This window comes from Mobula hypostoma, chromosome X1, assembly GCF_963921235.1.
Source record: "Mobula hypostoma chromosome X1, sMobHyp1.1, whole genome shotgun sequence".
NCBI classification, from domain to species: domain Eukaryota; kingdom Metazoa; phylum Chordata; class Chondrichthyes; order Myliobatiformes; family Myliobatidae; genus Mobula; species Mobula hypostoma.
Genome location: NC_086128.1, coordinates 41,039,209 through 41,064,198, shown reverse-complemented (window position 1 = coordinate 41,064,198; position 24,990 = coordinate 41,039,209). Strand labels below are relative to the sequence as shown.

General features: G+C 39.0%; 1 protein-coding gene and 1 pseudogene across 3 annotated transcripts in view; one reads left to right on the top strand and one right to left on the bottom strand.

Annotated features, from left to right (window-relative positions):
• LOC134340639 (all-trans-retinol 13,14-reductase-like) overlaps positions 1-12,270 on the top strand; it is a 41,042-nt pseudogene extending 28,772 nt beyond the window's left edge.
• A 4,597-nt stretch (positions 12,271-16,867) lies between these two features.
• Positions 16,868-24,990, bottom strand: part of LOC134340276 (abl interactor 1-like) — a 40,792-nt gene continuing 32,669 nt past the window's right edge. Inside the window, exons 8-11 of one of the 3 annotated variants that reach the window (XM_063037312.1) lie at positions 24,010-24,156; positions 23,808-23,897; positions 20,078-20,206; positions 16,868-18,085 (exon numbers count right to left, since the gene is read on the bottom strand). In XM_063037312.1, coding sequence (XP_062893382.1) covers positions 17,922-18,085; positions 20,078-20,206; positions 23,808-23,897; positions 24,010-24,156 — 530 coding nt within the window. In that variant the 3' untranslated portion in view covers positions 16,868-17,921. The remainder of the gene's footprint in view (positions 18,086-20,077; positions 20,207-23,807; positions 23,898-24,009; positions 24,157-24,990) is intronic. The other 2 variants (XM_063037313.1, XM_063037314.1) reach the window with 2 other exon arrangements.

The following is a 24,990-nucleotide window of genomic DNA, read 5'->3' as shown; positions in this document are numbered from 1 at the left end:
TGATATTTGCAGTCCTCCAGAACCATGCCCGAGTCCAGTGATTCTTGAATTACCATTACTAATGCCTCCACGATCTCTTGCACTTCCTCTTTTGGAACCCTAGGATGCAGCTCATCTGATCTGGGTGACTTATGTACTCTTGAGCCTTTTGGCTCCTAGCATGCTGCCCTACAGCTTGCACACCATTCTGATTAAGAAGTAAATCACCGTTCCTTCATTAGAGATAAAACCATGAATTTTACGTCTAAAATTAGGACCGTGTGTGGCCTTTGTTTTATGGAATCTTGGTTAACCCCTTCCATACCAGATGCAACAACTCAGATTGATGGGTTCACTATACACAATTAGGATAGGACTGTCAAGTCTCTGAAGAGCAGAGGTGAAGGTGTATGCCTCATGGGAAATTCCTCTTGGTGCACAATTGTGTCAGTGATTTCCCAATTCTGCTCACCAGACCTGGAACATCTCGCAATGAAGTGTCGGCCATTTTACCTTCCATGGGAGATTTGAGCGATCATCTTGGTAGTGGTGTACATTCCACCTGAGGCTAATATCAAATGGGCTCTGGATGATATGAGTGGTGTGATCAACATGCACAAAGCAGGATGCCTTCACCATCATTCTGGGGGATTTTAACCAGGCTAGCTTGAAAAAGTCACTAAATAATTATCATCACTTGTAGTATTAGAGGAAGCACACACTGGACCACTGTTTCACCATCAACAAAAATGCCTACCGTGCTATTCCACGCCAACACTTCAGAAAGTCTGATCACCTGGCTTTCTTCTGCTCCCTGAGTATAGGCAGAGAATGAAGACTGAGGATGAAGAAGGAGTGCTTAAAGCCTGTTTTGAATTGACTTCATTATAACCTGTGTGGGTGAGTGTGTGTCTGTGAAAACTTGCTGTATGTTCCAAAACCAAAAGCCGTGGATGAATCAAGAGGTTTGTCAACTGCCGAGGGCTAGATGTGTGGCAGTTAAGTCTGGTGGCTCAGGTCTGTACCAGAAAACCAGGTATGACTTGTGGAAGGCTATTCCAAGAGTGAAGAAACAATTCTGAGCAAGGTTGGAGGCAATATTAGATGCATGACAACTCTGCTAGGGTTTGTAGGACATTACTTCCTACAAAGCGAAGCTCAATAGCATGAACAGCAGTGATGCTTCACTACGAGATGAGCTTAACATCTTCTAAGGGAGAATATAAACAAGTTGTGAAGATCCCTGCTGCACCTGGTGACCCTGTGATCTTTGTCTCGGAGACCAATGTCAGGCTGTCTTTCAGGAGGGTGAACCCTCACAAAGCAGCAGGACCCAATGGAGTACCAGGGAAGACTCTGAAAACTTGAGCTAACCAAGGGGCAGATGTATTCAAGGACATTTTCAACCTCTCACTGCTATGATTGGAAGTTCCCACCTGTTTCAAAAGGGTGACACTTATACCAGTGCCCAAGAAGAGTAGTGTGAGCAGTCTTAATGACTATCGCCCAATAGCACTCACATCTACGGTGATGAAAGGCTTTGAAGGTTGGTCATAGCTAGAATGAACTCCTACCTCAGCAAGGACCTGAACCCACTGCAATCTGCCTGTTGCCACAATAGGTCTACGGCAGACAAAATCTCAATGCCTCTTCAATGGCCTTAGATCACCTGGATAATACAAATACCTATGTCAGGATGCTGTTCATCAACTATAGCTCAGTGTTTAACACCATCATTCCTACAGTCCTGATTGATGTGCTACAGAGCCTGGGCCTCTGTACCTCCCGCTGCAAGTGGATCCTCGTCTTCCTAACGGGAAGACCACAATCTGTGCAGATTACTAATAATATCTCCTCCTTACTGACAATCAACACTGGCGCACCTCAGGGATGTATGCTTGGCCCACAGCTCTCTCTATAACCATGGCTGTGTGGCTAGGCATAGCTCAAATACCATCTATAAATTTGCTGACGATACAACCATTGTTGGTAGAATCTCAGGTGGTGATGAGAGGGCGTACAGGAGTGAGATATACCAGCTAGTTGAGTGGTGTTGTAGCAACAACCTGGCACTCAACATCAGTAAGACCAAAGAGCTGATTGTGGACTTCAGGAAAGGGAGGACAAGGGAACATGAACCAATCCTCATAGAGGGATCAGAAGTGGAGAGAGTGAGCAACTTCAAGTTCCTGGGTGTCAAGATCACTGAGGATCTAACCTTATCCCAACATATCGACGCACTTATAAAGAAAGCAAGACAGTAGCTATTCTTCATTAGGAGTTTGAGAAGATTTGGTTTGTCTCCTAAAATACTCGAAAACTTCTATAGTTGTACCGTGGAGTGCATTCTGACAGGCTGCATCACTGTCTGGTATGCAGGGGGAGTGGGGGGGGGCACTACTGCACAGGACCAAAATAAGCTATAGAAAGCTGTAAAATTAGTCAGCTCCATCTTGGGTACTAGCCTCCATAGTATCCAAGCCTTCTTCAAGGACCAGTGTCTCACAAAAGTGACATTCATTATTAAGGACCCACATCACCCAGGGCATGCCCTCTACTCATGGTTACCATCAGGTAGGAGGGACAGAAGCCTGAAGGCACACACTCAGCGATTCAGAAACAGCTTCTCTTATCTGCCATTCGATTCCTAAATGGATATTGAACCCATGAGCACTACCTCACTTTTTTAATATATATTATTTCTGTTTTTGCACTATTTTTTAAGTTAACTATATACATACACACACACACACACACACACACACACACACACACACACACATATATATTTACTGTAATTGACTTACTTGGTTATTTATTTATTACTTTTTTTCTTTCTATATTACCATGTATTGCATTGTACTGCTGCTGCTAAGTTAACAAATTTCACAACCCAGTCTGGTGATTAAAAAACCTGATTCTGATTCTGATTCTAATTCTGAATTTCCCTCCCTGTAGCAATATGGGAGTATCTTCATGAGAGGAGTTTACAAGTTTAAAGAGAGCAATTGAGATGGACAGTAAGTGCTGGCCATATCCAAAAAGCAAAAAGCAAAATAAAAACAAAATGAAGACAGGCCTATTAAATATTCTCCAGAAATTCTGGGAACAAATACTATCACCAGATATTTGTTAGCCTGCTGCTATTATAAAGCACCCTATGATTTTCAGTCATTAGCATTAGCACTCACAATAGGATTTTGATACCTGCATTTTGATTTACATTTCTCTTATCTCAATACCATAATACTACAGTCCCTCCATACCCCTTGATACTGTCTGTTCATCACATTTTTAAATAAATTCTGTGATTTAGTATTCATCGCCTTTTGTCATAGAGAAATCCATTCTCTTAGTGAACGGAAGTTTTGTCATCTCAGTCCTAAATGACTGACCTCATAAGCTGAGACTATGATGCCTGGTTTGAGACACTTCCAGCTAGGGAAAGCATCTGCTCAGCATCCAACTTTTCGGGCCTGAAAGAATTTTGTATATTTCCATTACATCTCTCATTCTTCCGATCAAGATGGCGCCGGCATACAATGCTCTTTCAGTTGACATCTTCTGGATAGATCATGAAACCATATATTTAACTCCTTTTACATCTTTTACATTTGCTTATCATTTTGAATGTGACTCTGGAACTGTTGGAGTCTGTGATTTGCAGTTTGGAGATCCTTTGGGTGTTCCAGCGCTCTGCAGTCTCCGAGAGGATTCCCGGAGGCAGAGGTAGCGCGTGCGAACCTCATGGCGAGAAGGTTGTGAGCCGATGTTCAACTCCATTTCACTGATTCAAGATTCCACTGTTCGCTGATTAAAACGACGAGAAAGATTGAAACATTGAGACAAATGTGGATAGCGAGCGCTGGCTGCCTGACTTTTGGTCGCTGGTGGGATCACTCTGCTGCCGGAGAGAGGAGACTGCTTTTCATTCGCTGGTGAGATCACTCTGCTACAGAAAGGGAAAGGCCTGCCACTGTGCCCAGGGAATGTTACCCAGTCTTTCTGCATTTTGGATGTGGACTTGGACTATAGACTTTTTCTTTCAGACTGTTAGTTTTTTTATATTCTGTGGTTTTAGCCTGATCTTTCTCGTTCTTTTGTATTCACCAGGAGGGAGATTTGGGGGTCGATGTGCCTGTTCCATTTTTGTTTGACTTTTATGCAGGGAGGAGGGATTTGGGGTTGATGATCGTGCTGCTGTTCTTCTCTTTCCTGGTTTTGTGGCTATCCAGAGAAGAAGAGTTTCAGAGTTGTATACTTTGACAATAAGTGAATCTTTGAACCTTTGAAAATTCTAAAGAATATTGACTTAGTTAGGCTAATCTTCCCTCACGTGACGGTCCTGCCAACCCAGAAATCAGTATGGTAAGCCTTTACTACACTCCCTCTATGATAAGTGTAACACTTTTTCAGGTAGCAGACCAAAACTTCACACAATACTCCAGATGTGGTCTCATCACAGTCCTCTATAATTTTAGTAAAACATCCGTGCTCCTTGCAATGACATGTTTACTCTCAATGACTGTTGTACAATAATGTCAACATTTCCCAATCTATCACTATTTAAACAATATTCAGTATTTCTGTTTTTTTAACCATGTCAGGAATTTCACATTTATTCATGTTTTACTACATCTGCCCACTTACTCAAAATATCTAAATCATCTTAAAGCCTCTTTGCATCTCCCTTGGTATTTACTATCCCACCCAATATCGTACTGTTGGCAAACTTAAGAATATTAAGTACACTTGCTCTGATACTGCACTGCTCACTGCTTGCCTACCCCCAAAAATTACCATTTATTATTAGTCTCTGTTTTCTATCTGTCAACCAGTTCATTAATTCATACAAGTATACTATCCATAATCTCATGTACTTTAATTTTGCACACTCTCTGCTCATGTGAGACTTAATGCAAGGCCTTCTGAAAATTCCAATGTACTATACACAGTCATTCTTTTATATTAATTCTAACAGTAATATTCTCAAGACATCCATTGGATGGTTAAACACTATCTGGCTTTCATAAATCCCTGATCATTTCATCTAATCTAATTTATATTTTCTTAATGATCTGTTATCGAATCTTTCATAATTGACTCCAGCATGTTCCCTGCCTGAAGTGCCAAGTGTTCTCTCTGTTTTAATGTTACCGTTACATCTGCCACCCTCCAGTTTTTGGGAGATGACAATATGCATCCATGGCTACCTCTGTCAGTTCTCCAGGATGCAAACTATCAGGCCCTGGCAGTGTATTGCCTTTCAGCCCTGTTAATTCCTCTAGCTCTTTTTTATTTATGTATGTTTTATGTATGTTTTATCTGCACTTTAACCTCTATCTTTATGTTTTATATACCTTAATTCTTTATTGTTGAAAGTTGTTTTTTGTTGCATGCTGCACTAACACACCACAACAAGTTCCTAATACATGTAGATATATATGGTGAATAAAGTTGATCCTATCATATTTACTCTTTGTAATTTCCTTAAATTCCTCCTTTTAATTTAACCCTGTTCTCCAACATTTCTATCAATTTACTTGTGCCTTTTTGATGTTTTTGGACAATTTTTGTTTAATTACTCTTCCATTTCTTTGTTCACCATTATAATTCTCCCGTGGTAAGGAATCTTTCTTTGTTTTCACTCATTTTCTTTCTTTTTATATGGATTAAAACCACCTATAATTTCTGGAGTACTCAAATATTCAAGCTCCCACTTTTGTCGTTCCTGAGTTATGCTTTGCAATAGCAATTATTTACAAGTATTTATGTTGTTAATTGGGCTATTTTATTACAAAGGTGTTGCAAATGAAGCCACAACATTTGTAATAAAGTAACAGCACAAGAAGATTTAAACAGATCTGATATAATTGTCATCACAGGGACATAAGTGCAGGCACCAAAAAGTGTTGACATTTTTGGACATCCCAGCATTCGTTATGTACTGGCACTATTTGGCATTATATTATCTTTCTATTTATATCTTATTCCCTCCCAGTTCTAAAGGTGACTGAATGTTACTTCAGACACGCATTCAAGGGTGAGAGATTTTCTCACACTAACAATGCAGATGAACACACGTAGGCTTGACTTTTGATTAAATGGGCAGTAATGGATGGAATTGCTTCAGATGATAGTGACAGGTTTTAATGTTTGGTCTTTACACACTATCTGGAGAACAAATGTAACACACAACAAATACTGCAGGGATTCAGCAGATCGGGCAGCAACAATGGAGAGGAATAAAAAGCTGACATTTCGGGCCAAGGCCCTTCCAGGGTACTAATGAAGGATATCAGTCCAAAATGTTGGCTTTTTATTCCTGTCCATAGTTGCTGCCTGACCTGCTGAATTCTTCCAGCATTTTTTGTGTGTTACTCTGGATTTCCAGCATTTTCAAAATGTCCTGTGTTTGCTGAGAATAATTGCACATGTTTCTGGTTGTCAGGAAATTCGTGCATGACAATTCTGACCATAGCTCGCTATGAGTGGTTCGAGGAATGGAAGGACAAAAGAGTAAAAAATAGAGGAGCAGATTATGAAAAATGGAAGATGGACATTGCCAGGAAACTATTAGACTGGGCCATAGATTTATTTCCACAGTTGAAGGATAAGGTATAATTATGATGCTTTTTCTTTAACTTGTTGCTGGTAAGGCCAGTATTAATTGTTCATCACCTGATGAATTGAATGCCTCACTGCAACATTTAGGGTGCAATAAAGCCGGGGTCCACAACCTTTTTTGCACAGCGGACCAGTTTAGTATTGACAATATTCTTGTGGACCGGGTGGGTGGGGGTGTTCAAGTAGGGTTAAACTCACCCCAACATGTCTGTTACAGTTAGGGTTGCCATCCTTCTCACTCCCAAATAAAGGACAAAAGTAGCAGTCAAATACGGGACAGTTGGGTTTACCCCGAGAAGGACTACCATGACCATGAAGCCTTGCACGGGCACTTCTGTGCGCATGCGTGTGCGTGCCGATTTTTTTCCCCACAAATCGGCTTTGGCTTAATCTTCCCAATTACACTGTACATACGTTATTTCTACTTTATATAGGCTGTGTATTTATCATATCATTCCTGCTTTTACTATATGTTAGTGTTATTTATTTTCGGTTTTATGTGTTAATTGGTATGATTCGGTAGGTTATTTTTTGGGTCTGGGAAAGCTCAAAAATTTTTCCCATATAAATTAATGGTAATTGCTTCTTCTCTTTACACCATTTTGGCATGAACGGTTTCATAGGAACGCTCTACCTTAGCGGGGGAAATACGGGACAAGGGTGGTCCCGTATGGGACAAACCAATTTAGCCCAATATACGGGATGTCCCGGCAAATACGGGACAGTTGGCAACCCTATGTTCAAGTTCAACAGTGTGTGACAGGGAATGAGGAAAGGTGCAGCTGACTCGCATCGTTTCCTCGCGGCCCGGTACCAGTCCGTGGCCTGGTGATTGAGGACCACTGCAATAAAGACCCCATCATGTCAGAGGGTGTAGAGACACATATAGACCAGGCCAGGATATTAGTGAAATGGATGGGATAGCACAATAATCTGGTTGTTTTAAAGTTGATCTAGATTCATTTAATGGCTCTAATTTTAAATAGCCCAGCTGCAAATGACAATAAGCTCAATTTTGACTTTGAATTGTCAGGGATCAAACTCATGTCTGCCGTTGGCCTATGACTCCTGGATGATTGTCCATTAACCTAGCCACCATACCACTGACTGAGCATCTCAGCCCTCTCTGCTTACCTTCATTACTAGAGGCATAGGGTCTGAGAATCGGGAAGTCATGATGTATTTATATAAAACTGCACTTGGAGTATTGCATGCAGTTCTGGCCACCCCATTGTAGGAAGGATGTGGAGACTTTGAGATGATTCAGAAGAGGTTTACTAGGATGCTGTGAGCACCAGATATCGGACTAAATCTGGTTCACTTGAGCTGAGAAGAAGGGGCTCTACTAGCAGCAGCACCATAATGTCACATTATGGTCATATTTGCTCACCAATATGATGGTAATGTGACATTTTTTAACAAACTTGTCTGGTAATGAAAGCCAATGCAGTCATACCAGTGAGATTTAATTATTTAATATATATATGTGCAAATTCTAGATTGAATACTTCAAAGCTGCAACTGCACTCACTAATCAATACTATTTGGCTGCTCCTCGTGGGGAGATGTATGGTATCAACTAGGACCTTGCTCGGTACACACCTGAAGTCTTAGCCTCTATCAGAGCAAAAACTTCCGTGAAAAACCTTTACCTCACTGGTGAGTATTCCACTGAGTCTATGCTAGTCAAGAAAGAGTGTTGGTTACATGTCTCCCTGTGTTTGCATACACAAAATCGAAAATGATCTTACAAGATTATGAACTAGAATATAAAAGTAAGGATGTATTATTGATGTTTCATGAGGTATTGGTCAGATCACCTTGGAGTATTGTGAGTAACTCTGGTTCTGGTATCTTGGGAAGGATGTGCAGGCCCTAGAGAGAGTCCAGGGGAGCTTTAGAAAAATAATCTCAGGAATGAAAGGATTAATATTCGAGGAGCATTTGATTACTCTAGGCCGATAACTCGATAGAGTTTAGAAGGATAAAGAGGGATCTCATTTGAAATCTACTGGATACAGAAAGGCCTGAACAGAGTGGATGTGGAGAGGATACTTCCATTAGTAGGAGAGTGTAGCATCCAAGGGCATAGCCTCAGAATAAAGGGGTGTCCTTGTAAAACTGAATTTCTTCAGAATTCATTGCCACAGAGGGTTGGGGAGGCCGTCTTTGATGTATTTAAGGCAGAGATTGATAGGTTCTTGATTGGTAGAGGAATTAAGGATTATGGAGAGAAGGCAGGAAAATGGGGTTAAAAAATCTGCCATGAATGTAACACAGAACAAACTCAATGGGCCAACAAACCCGAATTACCTAATGATTCTCCTATGTCTTATTATTATAAGTACTCTCCTTCTCCAATGCAGATCTTTCTGTGTTTGGAGCCACCAATATTGGCAGTGATAAGGCCTCATGGGCCATTGGCAGCACTGACCACCCTGCAATCCTTCAAACTGCATTGATGGGATAGTGCAATTTTCTCTGCCCAGACCCACTATCCACTTGCCTGTCTGTATACTGTCCCTAGTTACTGTATACTGTCCCTATATACTGTGTACAGACTGAATATCAGATTTGACCTTTGTTCTATGGCTGCTTCCCTTTATTACTATGACCATCACAGCTTGCACAATATAGTTTTTTTAAAATCTCAGGAATGGTACAACTGTTGTTCCATAATGAGAAAATAATGTGAGTTACTTGTGTCTCAGAACTCAGTGCACTAGAGCCACCCAGGACTGTGAGGTAGATGAACCCCACTCAATTTTGCTGCTTATATTTGCCTTTTTGTACCTTCTGTCCCATTCAAGTAATACTTGCCAAGACTAGATATCCCATGCATAGATAAGTAAAACTACCTGTCTCAGCTCTGGTAAAAGTTTTGAACGTATTCACTAAACTTTTCTTGCAGCTGAGACAAACTAGTTTCATCAGATCAAAGAGTAAGTTGCAAATGTTGAATATCCCCAGTACTTTCTCTTTCAATTTCATAAAATTATTGATTTCATGGTGATTGTTAGGAAGAGTCAAACTTCCAATTAATTGTGTGGTTCAGGCCCTAATTATTTACCTGTTGTGTTCAAACTCATAAAATAATTAAGAAACAATAGTTATGTCCTGTCAAAATTCATCCATAGCAATCTCAATGGTTATACATGTTTAAGAATTTAGATGTTCTAAAAATAAGTGATGCAAATTTCAAAATCATCACGAGTAGTTTCTCAGGTTCTGATTCCTTTATTTCAAGAACTGTGATCATCCACTTATCTTGCCTTACTTTCTTGCAGGTCAGAATGTCTTTTCCAATGGGGTAGCTGGAGCTATGCATGGAGGTCTCATCTACGCCTCCGCCGTTTTAGGGCGAATTGTATATCCGGATCTTATTCTTCTTAAAAGGAGACAAGAAAAAACAACATAAAAAAGCAATGTGAAACCCTGACTGCAGCTTCACCAGTGCTTTATTCCTACATATTTTGATGACATTGTGCATTGCAATATAAAGGAGGCTTGAGTCTGCCTGATTCTCAATTGCTACAGTCTCTTTATTCTCAATTCCTTTGCTGCCTCTTTCTCTTTTCGTCTATAGCTTATGATTTTTTTTTACTCATTTATTGGACAAAAAAGCAATGTCAAAACTGGAGCCATGATGTTTTATTTGAATTGTTCACTTTTTGCGATCTAGGTATTGCTAGCAAGGCCAACATTTATAGCTCATCACTGACTGCACCTCAGAAGGTGATGATGAACAGTTGAGTGTGTGTTTCAGAGGATATTTTAACTCTCAGCCACATGGTATGGATCTGGAGTAGCAGAAAATCAGGTCAGTTAAGGAGGGCAGGTTTTCTCCACTGAAGGACCTTCATGGCCCAGAGGAAAGTTGTTTTTTATTTTTATTTTTATTTAGAGATACTGCATGGAACAGGCCCTTCTGGCCTTTAGGTGCTTTACCTAATGCAAGATTATTGACTGAGTTTAAAATTTCACAGCTGCCCTGATGGAATTCGAACCACCTCTCTGAATTGTTAGTTCAGGCCTCTATGTTAACAGCTGGTTAATTTAAATATCCATCACCACTGTGCTCTAGAAGTTCTGTTCACTTCAGAACTCAAAGACGAAAATGAGATTCTCAGGGTAAACGTTCCATTGGTTAACAGCTCGCGGTAGGATTGTTTAAACTATAGAAAGGTATGTTCAACATGTGATCTATTTGATGGTCTGTGCTGTTTTAAGAAAGACAAACATGCAATGCAATTGTATTACTGTTGTTGGGCAAACCTGCGTGTTTCAATTGGAAACATGAATTTGAAAGGATAACAACTCTTATTTTCTCCTGTGGGTCATCCAAAACATTCAGTTCATGCTTTTCAGTACCTTTTGTTTCTGACATTGTAGCCATTCAAAAGGAGAATATAATGTTCTATACTCCATCTAACATTAGTCTCAGTCCAATGACTCCCGTAGGAGGTAGAGGTAGGAACTGGAATAAATGATGCCCCGATTCACCACACAGAGGTTTAAGAAGCATGAAGGGAAAAGGCAAGGAGTCCGTTGGTCCATAACTATAAAGTAATGCAAAAGTCAATGCAGATGCTGGAAATCTAAAATTAAATCCATAAAATGCTGAGAGTACTCAGGAGGTTAAATAGCATCGGCACAGAAATGGGAATCAACATGTCAGATTGGTGATTCTGTTTCTCTTTCTACTGATCATATCTAACCTATCAAAACTTCCAGCATTTTCTGATTGATTTATGATTATGAAGTGTTCTTGTCATTATCAATGAGATGGTTAGCAACATATTAATAGACTGTTTGATTAGAAAATCTTTGGAATATCAGAAAATTTAAAGTTCAAGCATTTCTGCCTTTGAAAGTTCAAACAGCTGTATTCTTATTTACTGGACTGTAGTTTTCTGATAAGCGTATTTGACAAAAAAAATCATAATGACATTCTCTTTCAGCACAGCCAATTGGCCATCTGAAGAAAAACTGGTTTGAAGATCATGTCCTAAAAGCCTGCACAAAACTCATAATAAACAAAATAACAATGATTGCTACCCCCCTGTATGTTTCTGAGACATGGAGCTAACACCTCAAATATCATGACTCACGTAAGAGTCCAGTCCTCAGAACTAAACTGGAAAGAGCCCTGAAGAACTCCCCAAGAAGGAGAAGTAATTCCTTGGCTACAGTCTGGTGTAAACGCAGCCTGGGCAGGGCGAAAAGCATTATCAGGGATGCATCTCACCCTAACCATGGACTTTTTACTCTCCTCCCATCCGGTAGACGCTACAGGAGCCTCCGCTCCCGCACTAGAAGGCACAGGAAGAGCTTCTTCCCTGAGGCTGTGGCACTGCTGAACCTCACATCACAGCACTAAGCGGTATTGCACCCATATTGTTCTGTCTCAGTACTTTTACATTTGTCTGCTGTAGCACTTTTTTTATTCACAGTTATTTTGTAAATAACACTATTCTTTGCATTTCTGGTCAGATGCTAAATGCATTTCATTGGCTTTGTATCTGTATTCAGCACAATGACAATAAAGTTGAATCTAATCTAATCTGATCTAATCTAATCTAAAATGTGAACTCGGTTTTGGAATGCAGAGGTAATGAGGGAGTAAACTCGATGTATTAAAACTTAAAGTTTAACAAGGTTTTATGACAAATGATCCAAACAAATTCTATTCTTCATTCAAATTATTTTTGTTCAATGCATTATCATTCATTTTAGTAAAACAGTTTTAATCTGTGGTTTAATATCCAAAATTACCTCCAATAAACTCCTAGTATAAATTGGAAATATCACATCTAAGAACTACAGATAGTTTATTAGAAGATTGGTCAATGACTGTTCGTATAATATATAATTAACCTTTCAACTTAATTTTATGACAAAATAAACAAAACAAAATGCGTTCTAGTTTCTAGTTTCTCTTTATAATGGCGGCTCTGAGATTTATAATAGCTCTGCACTGCCACTGTCAGGAAATTATTAGAACTGAAATTGTCAGTTTATCTTGAAAGAGGAAGTAAAAAAGCTTCACTAAAACAAGTATCTACCACAATAAAAAAATGCAAAATAAATAAACCATTTTGCTGCACTTACCTTTTAACTTCAGGTCAATAAATAATTGGAGCCTTGCTGCATTTTTAACTATCCCTGATATAAAACTGAAGGCCTAGATCTAAGTGGGTCTGGGCCTGCAGCTTGGGAGATCAGTGATCCACCATTAGCCTTGGTACTGAGCTCAGCAGCAGAACAATGGGATCAGATGAATCACAATTCAATCTCAAGCTCGTATACATGCATGTGTATAGAAGTCAGAAGAGTGACGAAGACTTGAGACTTACCAGCTGGTCGCCAATGAATTACTGCTCACAAGCAAGTATGATCTGACTTAATATTGATTATATTCCTGGGAAGTTCTTTGGGACACCCTGTAGTTGTTGTTATTGTTGTTTACAATACCTCAAAAGTGTGGCATCCATCACTAAGGACCCCCATCACCCAGGACTTTCCCTCTTTGCCTTGTTACCATGAAGGGTGAAGACACAGGAGCCTGAAGGCACACACACAGTGTTCTAGCAACAGCTTCTTCCCCTCCACCATCAGATTTCTAAATGGACAATGAACACTCTCACTATTTTTGGCTCTCATTTTGCACTACTTATTTAATTGAATTAAAAAAAGCAACAAATTTCACGACATATGCAATGATATTAGACCTGATTTTGATTCTGTTTCTGATTCTGATTCTGAGAAACACCATTAGTTCTAAAAATTTCTGTCGAGTATGTTCATAGAATCATAAAATTTATAGGACAGAAGAAAATCGTGTCCTGATGAAGGGTCTTGGCCTACATTGATTCTTTATTCCATTGCTGCATGTTATTCTACATGACCTGCTGAGTTCCTCCAGGATTTGGTGTGTGTTGCCCCATACCAGCCATTGTGTGTAATATAAAGATAGACATTGTAAACTGTATTGGCAAAATCACAGCATTTATTTTATTTCAAGTTCTTAAAGATATGAATCTTTGCCACCATTAAAATGTTACAATAAATCCATTAGCTCAGCAGAAAAGAAAACCTTAGAAGCTGTATTGTTGAAGCCTTTACCCCTTTGACAGACACAGGGATATGCACAAGTATTTAGCTCTGACCACTTTGAACGGCCACATTAATCGCACACATAGAAAAAAAATCATCTACATATAGTACTTGCAACCTTGAAGTTCTAACGATTACTGAAGGACTCAAGTATCCTAGTTCCACCCAGCCATAACTCCACACATAAGACTGCAAGGAGGGGGCTGTGTTGTAAACATAATATATAATAGTCCATAAAGAGGCCTTTCAATCCATTAAGTCCAAGTTATTCCACAAGCTTAGTCTCATTTCACACCTCTTGTTCCTGATACTTTCCAAGTGTGGTGAGAGTGACTGCCCTCACCACACTTCCAGGCATTAACTTGAATTCTCTTACCACTTGTTGAATAAAATATCTTTTTCTCTACTCCTCACTAATCCTTTCGCCAAATCACTTGAGGTTAAGGCTCCTGGTTAAATGTCTCTCTTCTAAGGGAAATAGGACCTCAGTATTCACCATATTACTCCTCTATGCACCACCATTAAATCTCCCCTTAATTTCATTTGTCACAATTATTTTTAAAGCATACCATAAATAAGCAATAACTCATTGATCTAATTACATGTTCAGAAAAGAATATTTTGCAAATGTTATATAAAAAGATACAAAGTAATTTTTCAGTGAGTCAACCAAATATAAAAAATAAAATAATTTTACTATACAGAGCTAGTAATTATTTGATATGACAATAAGATATTCTGCTAAACATTATTTTGGCTAGCAAAGATTAACCTTTAAGTTAAAACAATGAATCTTCTGCAGCAGTATTCAGTATTCAATCACAGGAAGAATGCCAACAGTAACTGTTGGCCTTGTCTTAGTTCCGCATTTTTAAAAATTACATTCCGTTTCACCAGGTGATCAGTAAGACAGAAAAGTAAAAGTAGCCAAAAATATGGAAAGAAAGATGATTCACATTTTAGTTTGTACTATAAAGAAATATATCTTTCTCCTAACAGAAACACAGAAGTGTTTGTTGGCAATTGTTGCACCCTGTCAGCCATTAGGAACCAAACAGAGCGATGTGCAAAGCACACAGAGGCCCAGGCAATGAAGTGCATCAAAAAGGGCGTCATGAAGGGTCATTTCACAGTGGGCCAACTGCCATTCATTCAAGGGCCCCCTGCAGGTCAGCGGCTTAGACAATCTGTCAGTTGGAGAATTCAGGGTGGAGGGGCCATTGCTTTCAGAGCCTGGGCCATCCAAGGCAGGCCAGAAAGTGAATTAAACAACGACACCACTGTCTACAGTCCACTTTAAAATAAAGCAAAATTAGACTGCGATGGGATATATGTAAAAATGGATGGATCTCATGCCAGGATTTTTTTTCATAAAATAAAACCATTCACTTACAGTGGTGAACAATGTCGAGATATGAGTGACAGAGAATTACCCTATCAATTCCATTCTTGCACATGATCATGGTGCCACTGAAGGCAACCCAAATGAAGTATTCTTCTATTGACTGCTCAATAACAATAGCATTAAATTCACAGTAAATGTACAAATATGAGAAAAAACTGTTAACTGAAAGGAAACCTAGATATTGAAGATAAAATGTAGAAAACATTGTATCATTGAAACAGCGATAACATTAACAGTAATGGAATTCACCATCTCTTCAACAACCATTAGGTAAAGCTCACCTCTGGTTAATAAGAGTATTAAAGCCAGTCACACTTTACCCAATACTGGCAATGCATTAAAACTGACAGATATTGCAATAGAGTATTTTTGAATATTTATTTATTAATTAAAGAGCATATTAAAAGTTATAAATTTAGTAAAATAATCATGATAGGTTAACAATTAGCATGTGTACTTAGATAATTTTGTATTTCAATATAAGAATGTGATTTTTGTAACTTTTTGTATTCGCTACTCTTAATATCTAGTACGCTAAATAACTGAATATTTTTGGATAATATTTCCTTGTTCTTTTACACATCAAGGATAATGAAAGCCTCCACTTTTTAACCATTGAAAATTACCATTATGTGTTGCAGACTGTAGACTTACTGCTACAAATCTACATCAGTACTAAGATCTTCCTTGAATTAACCCTTACTGAAATCATTCTACTTTGTTGGTGACATACGTTCCCTTGATAAAACTAATGCACTTCTACACTGATTCACACACATCAAAGTTGTGCTTTCAGTGGAAGAAGTTCAGTTCTTTTCATTCAGAAATTCAAGGCTTTTTAGGTTCAAGTCACATTTCTAAGAACTAAACACATAGCTTAGATAGAAATATCTAGCATGTTGTTGACGATTGCTACACCGGGTTAACAAGTTTATTGAGCCCGCTCAGATAAAAGTAGATCTTACACCATTGTTATAAATTGCTGGGGAGTTCTCCCTGGACACAAATGTTGTAAAACAACAGTAAATCTTAAATTTAATAGCAACAGCAGAATACTGGCACATAGACTAATATGTATTTATCTACCAACTTCAATATAACAAGCTATCTGGTTTGATCTTTCTGTTATTTTTGCAATCATGGAGTATGCAAATGTTCTGCTCTGGTTCTTGCATTGCAACAATAACTACACTTCAAAAAGCAGATTGCTGGATTTAAAGTGCTTTGAACATCTTGAAGGTGTGAAAGGCATTACATAAGTGCAAGTACCTTGTTTTCTTTAATATGTGCTAGATACAAAAAACTTCATATGGTGAAGAACTATACAGGAATACTTAACCTTGATTTATCACTAACATCACCATTGAATATATTTTCATTATGTGGAACATTTGATGACAAAAATATGCCAGTCAATTGGCTGGAGGTTAGGTGAAGAGTAAGGCTCATAGAAATCATAAACAGCAAAGCCAATTTATTCAGAAATATCACCATCTCCTCCTAATACAGTAAAAGCAGGGTAATTTCTCCAGAAAGTTATGATAAGTGCAGAATAGTAACATATAAATTATGTGTATAAAATGAGACTTGGTTGCTTACAGCTCTTGTCAACCAAGCATGATTGACAAAAGAATTTCCAATCATTTCCACTTTGGGTTGAAATGATAATGTTACTTCATTCAGCCTTTACAAACTCAAACTACTGTATTTAGAATATCCAGGATTTAATGGCCCATTCTATCATTTCAAATTACAATGGATTCCAGTTAATTGGGATACAATATATCGGAACCATTACATTTTGCCCAATTAAGTGACTGCCCCAATCAGACTAAGTTGCATGGAAATAGTTAAAAATGTATCAAAAAGACAAACTAATGTTTAACTGAGTAACAAATTATGTATTTGAATGTTACAATGAAAATGAAGATTTGGAGGATGCAATCATCAATAACATTGTATGTAGATGATTGTCAATACCTTCAAATTCTTCATAGGTCCTAACTTGCTGAAGCAGTGATATAGTTTCATTTTCACTCCTGGCTGTTTCTCTCATCTCCAAGCCTGAATGCTTGAAACTTCAGTAAGTAAAACAGTTCTGAATTGTCTTACTGCTTATTCCTCACCAACTATCAGCGACAAAAATGACTGCTTTTTGAACACAAATACACACAACTGACACTATTTAAAAACTGCTCACTCTAAGCATGTTGTAGTTTCTAATGGCCACACAAATGACAATTACTCAATTACTTTTTGGTGTTTAAGAGTTGGCCCTGATTAACCGGAATCCACTGTATATACTAAAAGACAAAGATCTTCATTTCTTCAGTGTATTTTATAGGACCATGTGACACAGCGTTCTCTTTTAACCTTTTACAGACCTGACTTTATAGATATAGAATAAACAGGTGGTATCACACACTGTCACTTTGTCCTTAAAAGAGAAAGTATAGTTCAGATTAATGTCCTAGTTATTGTGAGGTTGCTATTGGCTTAGAGTTTATAATCACTCTGCACCATTCAAAGATTATCTCATGCTTGGAAAACAGAAACATTGAGAATGGAACAGCAAGCAAACAAGCTTCATTGTGCTAAGTGGCATTTGTAATTTATAGACATCAGTCAGCTAAAAAATATAAGAGGCATCAACCTTGCCCATAAAATATAAAGAACACTAATGCTCCTTCTAGGGGAAAGTTTACATGGATAAACTAAACAGATGGATTGTTTTACATGACTAATTCCACCAATTGCTGGTGATTCTTACAAGGCCTTCCTGTGGCTCATTGTGTTAGTTGATCAATTGTACATAGTTTGCAGGAAAGTAACCAGTTATACCATTGATGACACCTTCATACCATCCATTTTCATTCTTTTTGATGACATAGATAATTTCTCCTTCTTCAAACGTCAAATCTTCTTCACAGCTCTTTTTGTAGGCAAAGAGTGCAACAACTGAGGTGTGAAGAGAGTTGGGGGTTGGGGTGATGGGGGAAAGCAGAAGAATATTTAAGTGTTGTGTGACACAAAGTATTGATTCAAGAAACCAGCCAGGGTAAATTGAAGCAGAAATATCTGCACAAAAGATACCTTCACTAACACAGAAAAAAAGCTTTACTGCTGATACTGTCTTGCCTGAATCCAGTTTGTTTTTGCGTTCTAATGTGTTATTCTATGGCAGAGAAAGGTATGTTATTAGTATAAACTCTGTATTAATCAGACAGGCAAAATAGATAGGAGATAGTTTTTATAACTAACTTTAATTTTACAAGGCGGATTCAGGCAAGGATAAGCAGAAGTGTACTATAGTTAATGGGAACACATAAAGAGACATCAATAACATTTTTCTGGGAAGAAGCTAAATTGATGTAAATTTCAAAGGCACCCAGGGAAAAATAGAAGAGCATTAAATTTAAGAAGCCAGGGATGTGAAGGTTTTGGGGAATGGGGAGGGAAGTGGGCTGGGGGAAGGAATGATGATAAAGCAAAAAAAAAGGTAACAGCCAGTCCAGTGAAACATTTTAAGTCAACACTGCACCAGGTCCATATGCATTCTGTGGGGCTTTACTTGAAAGTGGCCTCCAAACCAACAACATTTAAATCTAATTACCTAGCCCTTAATAAACACTTTCAGCTTGCATTACTGTTGAACGACTAGAGTTTATACTTATGGAAATATGAATATAAATGAAATAGATCATCAATTATCTACTACAGTACTTATTTACCACTGGACAAACACTAGATCAGAGCTTCCCAACCTGGGGTCCACCGACATGATGGTTAATGATAGGGGTCCATGGCATAAAAAAGGTCAGAAACCTCTGCTCTAGATTAATCTTGCTAATTGTTAATTCACTTTACAAATACAGCAATTGTGATGTAAAATATCATTAGCACCTCAGGGGTGTGTGCTTAGCCCACTGCTCTACTCTCTATATACACATGACTGTGCGGCTGGGCATAGCTCAAATACCATTTATAAATTTGCTGACGATACAACTATTGTTGGGAGAATCTCAGGTGGTAACGAGAGGGCATACAGGAGTGAGATATGCCAACTAGTGGAATGGTGAGGCAGCAACAACCTGGCACTCAATGTCAGTAAGACGAAAGAGCTGATTGTGGACTTCAGGAAGGATAAGACGAAGGAACACATACCAATCCTCATAGAGGGATCAGAAGTGGAGAGAGTGAGCAGTTCCAAGTTCCTGGGTGTCAAGATCTCTGAGGATCTAACCTAGTCCCAACATATCGATGCCATTATAAAGAAGGCAAGACAGCGGCTATACTTCATTAGGAGTTTGAAGAGATTTGGCACGTCAACAAATATACTCAAAAGCTTCTACAGTTGTACCATGGAGAACATTCTGACAGGCTGCATCACTGTCTGGTATGGGGAGCTACTGCACAGGACCAAGAGAAGCTGCAGAGGGTTGTAAATCCAGTCAGCTCCATCTTGGGTACTAGCCTACAAAGTACTCAGGACATCCTCAGGGAGCGGTGTCTCAGAAAGGCAGCGTCCATTTTTAAGGACCTCTAGCACCCAGGGCATGCCCTTTATTCAGGTAGGAGGTACAGAAGCCGAAGGCACACAGTCAGCAATTCAGGAACAGCTTCTTCCTCTCTGCCATCCGATTCCCAAATGGATATTGAAGCTTTGGACACTACCTCACTTTTCATTTTGATATACAGTATTTCTGTTTTTTGCACTTTTTAAAAATCTATTCAATATACATAATTGATTTACTTGTTTATTTATTATTATTATGTTTAATTTTATTTGTTATTTTTTCTCTCTGCTAGATTAAGTATTGCATTGAACTGCTGCTGCTAAGTTAACAAATTTCACATCACATTCTGGTGATAATAAACCTGATTCTGGTTCTGGTTCTGCATTTAGAAGAAAATGAATGTTATGGAAACTAAACAAAACCCCAGCATTACCTTTCTCGATGTAGTTGGGTGGTATCAAGTGATGGTCATCTAAGTAGTCTATAGGAGGAGGTGGGGGTGGACATTCTTCGAAGTCAAGCATGTAGTCAGGAGGAGGAGGTGGGGGTGGACACTCAGTGACTGAAAGCAAAGGATCAAAATCAGAACGTGGAATAATTGTTGGTAAGCTTGAGCATTGCAGAAGTTTGTTCTTACAGCATTTAAACCAAGTCACAGTAAACAAGAGAATAATGAGCAGCAGGGTTCGAAATCCTTACTATGCAATTGCACCCCCTAAACCTCAGCCACGATCAAGGTGAATAGCAGAGGAAGCCTGAAGGGCTGAATGGCCTACTCCTACAGCTACTTCCTCTGCTTCTATGATTTGGAGAGACCTACCAATGAGGGAGGGCAATTTCTAAGTTGGAAGGGTGTTTGATCGAGACGAAAGCCTGCAGTTGGCTACGCCTTGCATTTTAACAGTCCTACATTAACAAACTGTTGGAGTTACTCAGCAGGTCAGGCATATAAGACTATAAGATATAGGAGCAGAGTTAGGCCATTTGGCCCATCGAGTCTGCTCCGCCATTTCATCATGGCTAATCTAATTTTCCTCTCAGCCCCAATCTCCTGCCTTCTCCCCATATCCCTTCGTGCCCTGACCAATCAAGAATTTATCAACCTCTGCCTTAAATATACATAAAGACTTGGCCTCCACAGCTTCCTGTGGCAAAAATTTCATAGATTCAGCACTCTCTGGCTAAAGAAATTCCTCCTCATCTCCATTCTAAAAGGACACCCCTCTATTCTGAGGCTGTGTCCTCTGGTCTTAGACTCTCCCACCATAGGAAACATCCTCTCCACATCCACTTTGTTGAGGCCTTTCACCATTCAATAGGTTTCAATTAGGACACCTCTCATTCTTCTGAATTCTCGTGAATACAGGCACAGAGCCATCAAACACTCTTTATATGGCAAGCCATTCAATACTGGAATTATTTTTGTGAACCTCCTGATCCTAGCATCTGCAGAATTTCTTGTGTTTATATATAAACAGTTATGCTGCTTGTATTTATTATTTGGAAGCTCATCTGCAACTTTAGAGAAATGACAGATACATTAGGGGCATTTAAGGAACTCTCAGATAGGCAAATGCTTGTTAGAAAAAATGAAGAAAGGAAGGTTTAGATTGATCTTAGAGTATTTTTAAAGATTGGCACTACAGCATGGGCCAAAGAGCCTGTACTGTACTGTAATGTTAAATGTTCTATGTTCTATGTTCTAAACATATGTTTAACGAGTTTTACATTGGTAAGAAAAAAAATGGGGCTTCAAAAGGAGCTGATTGAACTGAATTTTTTTACATTTACAGTATGAAACTCAGGTAATGAAATAAATTCATCTGTGCAAATCCATTACTCATTTCAGTTGAAGAACACTTCTGAAATGTTTTTATTTTTGTTCCTTTTCCACTAGTTTTACACTCACTAATGGGGTCTTGGTGAATCATTTGTAAGCAATGGTCCTGGTCTTGCTGACCCAATGCCTCTGCCCAGAGTCACACTCACATTATTCCCATGGCCGCACATATCTGGTTGAATGCAGAACGCCAATCTCACTATCTCAAAGACTTATTCGAGCTGAAGGTCTGTAATTAGTGGAGTTGCGCAGGGATCTGTACTGGGACCTCTGCTGATAGTAATGTACATAAATGACCTGAATGAAAATGTAGATGAGTGTGTTAGTAAATTTGCAGATGATACCAAGATTGGTGGAATTGTGGATAGTGTAGAAGACTGGCAAAGAATACGGTACAACATAAATCAGTTGCAGATATGGGCAAAGAAATGTCAGATGGAGTTTAACCCAGATAAATGTGAGGTGTTGCACCTCAGTAGGGCAAGTGTGAGGAGACAGTACACTGTTAAGGGCAAGATCCTTAACAGTGTTGCTGAGCAGAGACACTTGGGATCCAAGCTTATTGCTCCTTGAAAGTGGCTACACAGGTCAATAAGGTGGTTAAGAAGACTTATGGAATGGTAGCTTTTATTAGTTGAAGCATTGAGTTCAAAAGACAGGAGGTTATGTTGCAACTTTATAAAACTCTGGTTAGGCCAAATCTGGAGTATTGCATACATTTCTGATTGCCCCCACTATAGGAAGGATATTGAGGCTTTGGAGAGGGTGCAGAAGAGGTTTACCAGGATGCTGCCTGATTTAAAGGGCATGTGCTATCCTGCTTCATCTCTTCATCTGATAAACTTGGGTTGTTTTCTCTGAAGTGCCGGAGGCTGAAGGGGTTTATAAGATTATGAAAGGCGTAGATAGAGTCGATAGGGAGTATCTGTTTTCCAGGGTAGACATGTCTAATACCAGAGGGCATGTATTGAAGCTGAGAGGGGTAGGTGCAAGGGAGATGTGAGGGGTAACTTTTTTTACTCAGAGAGTGGTGGATGCCCAGAATGTGCTGCCTGGTATGGTGGTAGAGGCAAGTACATGAGAGACTTTTGAGAGTTGTGTAGATAGGCACATGAATGTGAGGAAGGTGGAGGCATATTGCATGGTGTATGTAGGAGGCATTAGTGTTTTGGGTGTTTTTGATTTGCCTTATAGCTGGTTCAGCACAACATTGTGGGCTGAATGGCCTGTTCCTGTGCTGTTCTGTGCTCTGTGAAAACTTTGAATGCCAGCATCACCCCCAATCCAGTTTTGACAAGTGTAAGATCTGTGAGTATATTTCAATCATTTCTGAATGTAGCTGAGATAAGTGTATGCTATTAAGAGTGTAGAAATTCAGTAACTAAAGTATTACAAAACCACTTACAAATAATCATTAATAACTACATTTATAAAGACATGGATGTAAAATGAAATAATTTGTAAAACAGCTAATCTACTCTCGTCTTCATCTCCTAACCTATCATTCTCCAAACCCATTGAAATCTAATCTGGCTTTAAGCCCTGGAGGTAATCGTTTGGTATAATGCTGGTGAATGGTAGTAGGAGTCACCTCTTCATCTGGAAACTCTCTAGCAGCAGACTAAGTTCTGGAGTTGTGCCTTTTGATATTCCATGGTTGGAAGTCCAAGATCCAATAACTGCTTAAATAGACAAATGCTGACGGGTCCATTCAGAACAAATTGGCAACAGCCAGCAAGATCGAGTCCAACAAAGTAACACATCAAAAACCTTTTGAAGGAAGAAAATCTATTCCTAACGTAAATGTGTAAAGTCAGTTTCACTGTGGATCAAATATTGCTTTTAGTAACCTGCCTGTGGATTTAGAAAATGATGAGCTGAATAATTCCTTTGCCTCTACCAGCAGAAATTTGGATTGAATTGAACACTCAATCTAATAACTAATGTCCTGGGCATGGTGACCATTTAACAGTTTACCGAGTTATAAAACCATTAATATATTTGTTCTTTTGACATTGCTAATATACTTCTTGATTCATTTATAGGATGTGAATGTCACAAGAAAGCCAATATTTATTGTTCATCCTAATTAACTCCTGAATGTATCTAGTCATATCAGGGACATTTAAGAGTTACCAACAAATAGACCTACCAAGGTAGCTCTCTGTCTTGATATATTAGATATAATTAGTAAGTTCACGGTTGCCTTTATTGATTTTATTTACATTTAATTATTGAGTTTATAATGACAAATGACAACTTTGAAATGTGTTTGGAATTCACTTAGTCAAGAGGTATGCAAGCAAAGAATTCAGAAACTTACTATTCTCCTGAAAGCGTGCAACAAAGCCAGTCAGGGGGATCTGTGGAATAGACGGCAATAAAGGAGAAAGGACAGGTTCTGGGGAGCAGACTAAGGGAGCGGTAGAGACATGCAAAAGCCCTTGTAAGTCACGAGAGCAACTGAATCAGATTAAACTGCTCGAAGTGGAATCTTAAAATTCACAAAGCAGAAGAGATCTTACGTGAGAGTGGGGAGGAGAGAGGAGTACCATTTACAAATGGATACCGTATAGAAGGAAAGCTTGAAGAGTGCCTGCACCTGAGGCTTGCAGAAGCTGCCACATTATGGCCTTGCCGAGGGCCCTGCCACGTAAGATGGTGCTGACAGGCTGAAGCAGAGAGAGAAGAGCAGGAAATAAATCCATCAACATGTACCATCCACAAAAATCAATTACAATGTTTTCCATTGGCATTTTAGCACTCTAACACAGTATTCTGAATAATGCAGTTGGTTGTTAATTCACTGCTTTTATCTATCCTTTATAATGTTTGTGTTTTCACTTGTTCTGTATGGGGTTTGGAGATGCCTCAGAGCTGGCACTCCAATCTGTACACATACTCAGCAAGTTTCACAAAAACAAGTTCATTCTGGTGTCTTGAGAATTTCTGACAAGCTTAGACATGACCAGGTAATTACTCCACCAATTATACATCCTGTAAATGACTGGGATTGATCTCATGACATAACTATATCTCACTAAATGTGTAATTTGTTAGAAAAATTCTGTTGGTTTTATCTGGAGTTGTTTCCGACATTTTGAGCATGATATTTATTTGTTGTAGTCAATGTTGGGTACAGATTTCGATTACTTTACTTTCCATAGACTGCAATAGCTTTGGAATAAGTGGCTTTCCATGTGTTCTTGCTCCATCTCCAACTCAATGACTGACATATACCTCATCACTGACCCTACAACAGAGGTTCCTGGCTTTGACATCCTCTCCTCCAAAGACAGTCATCAGGAACCATTCAGCCAATGAGTGATGGGGCCATCTGCTCCACAAGTGGAAAATACAAGATGAATCCACAGTCTAGTTGTGTCCATAAGTCACAAATCATGGAATACATCACATCAGCCTGCCCAGTCAAAAATGCCTTCTTTCCCCCATTGACATCTCAGCAGATCAAAGAGCGGATTGACAGTCTGGATAACCAAGCACAG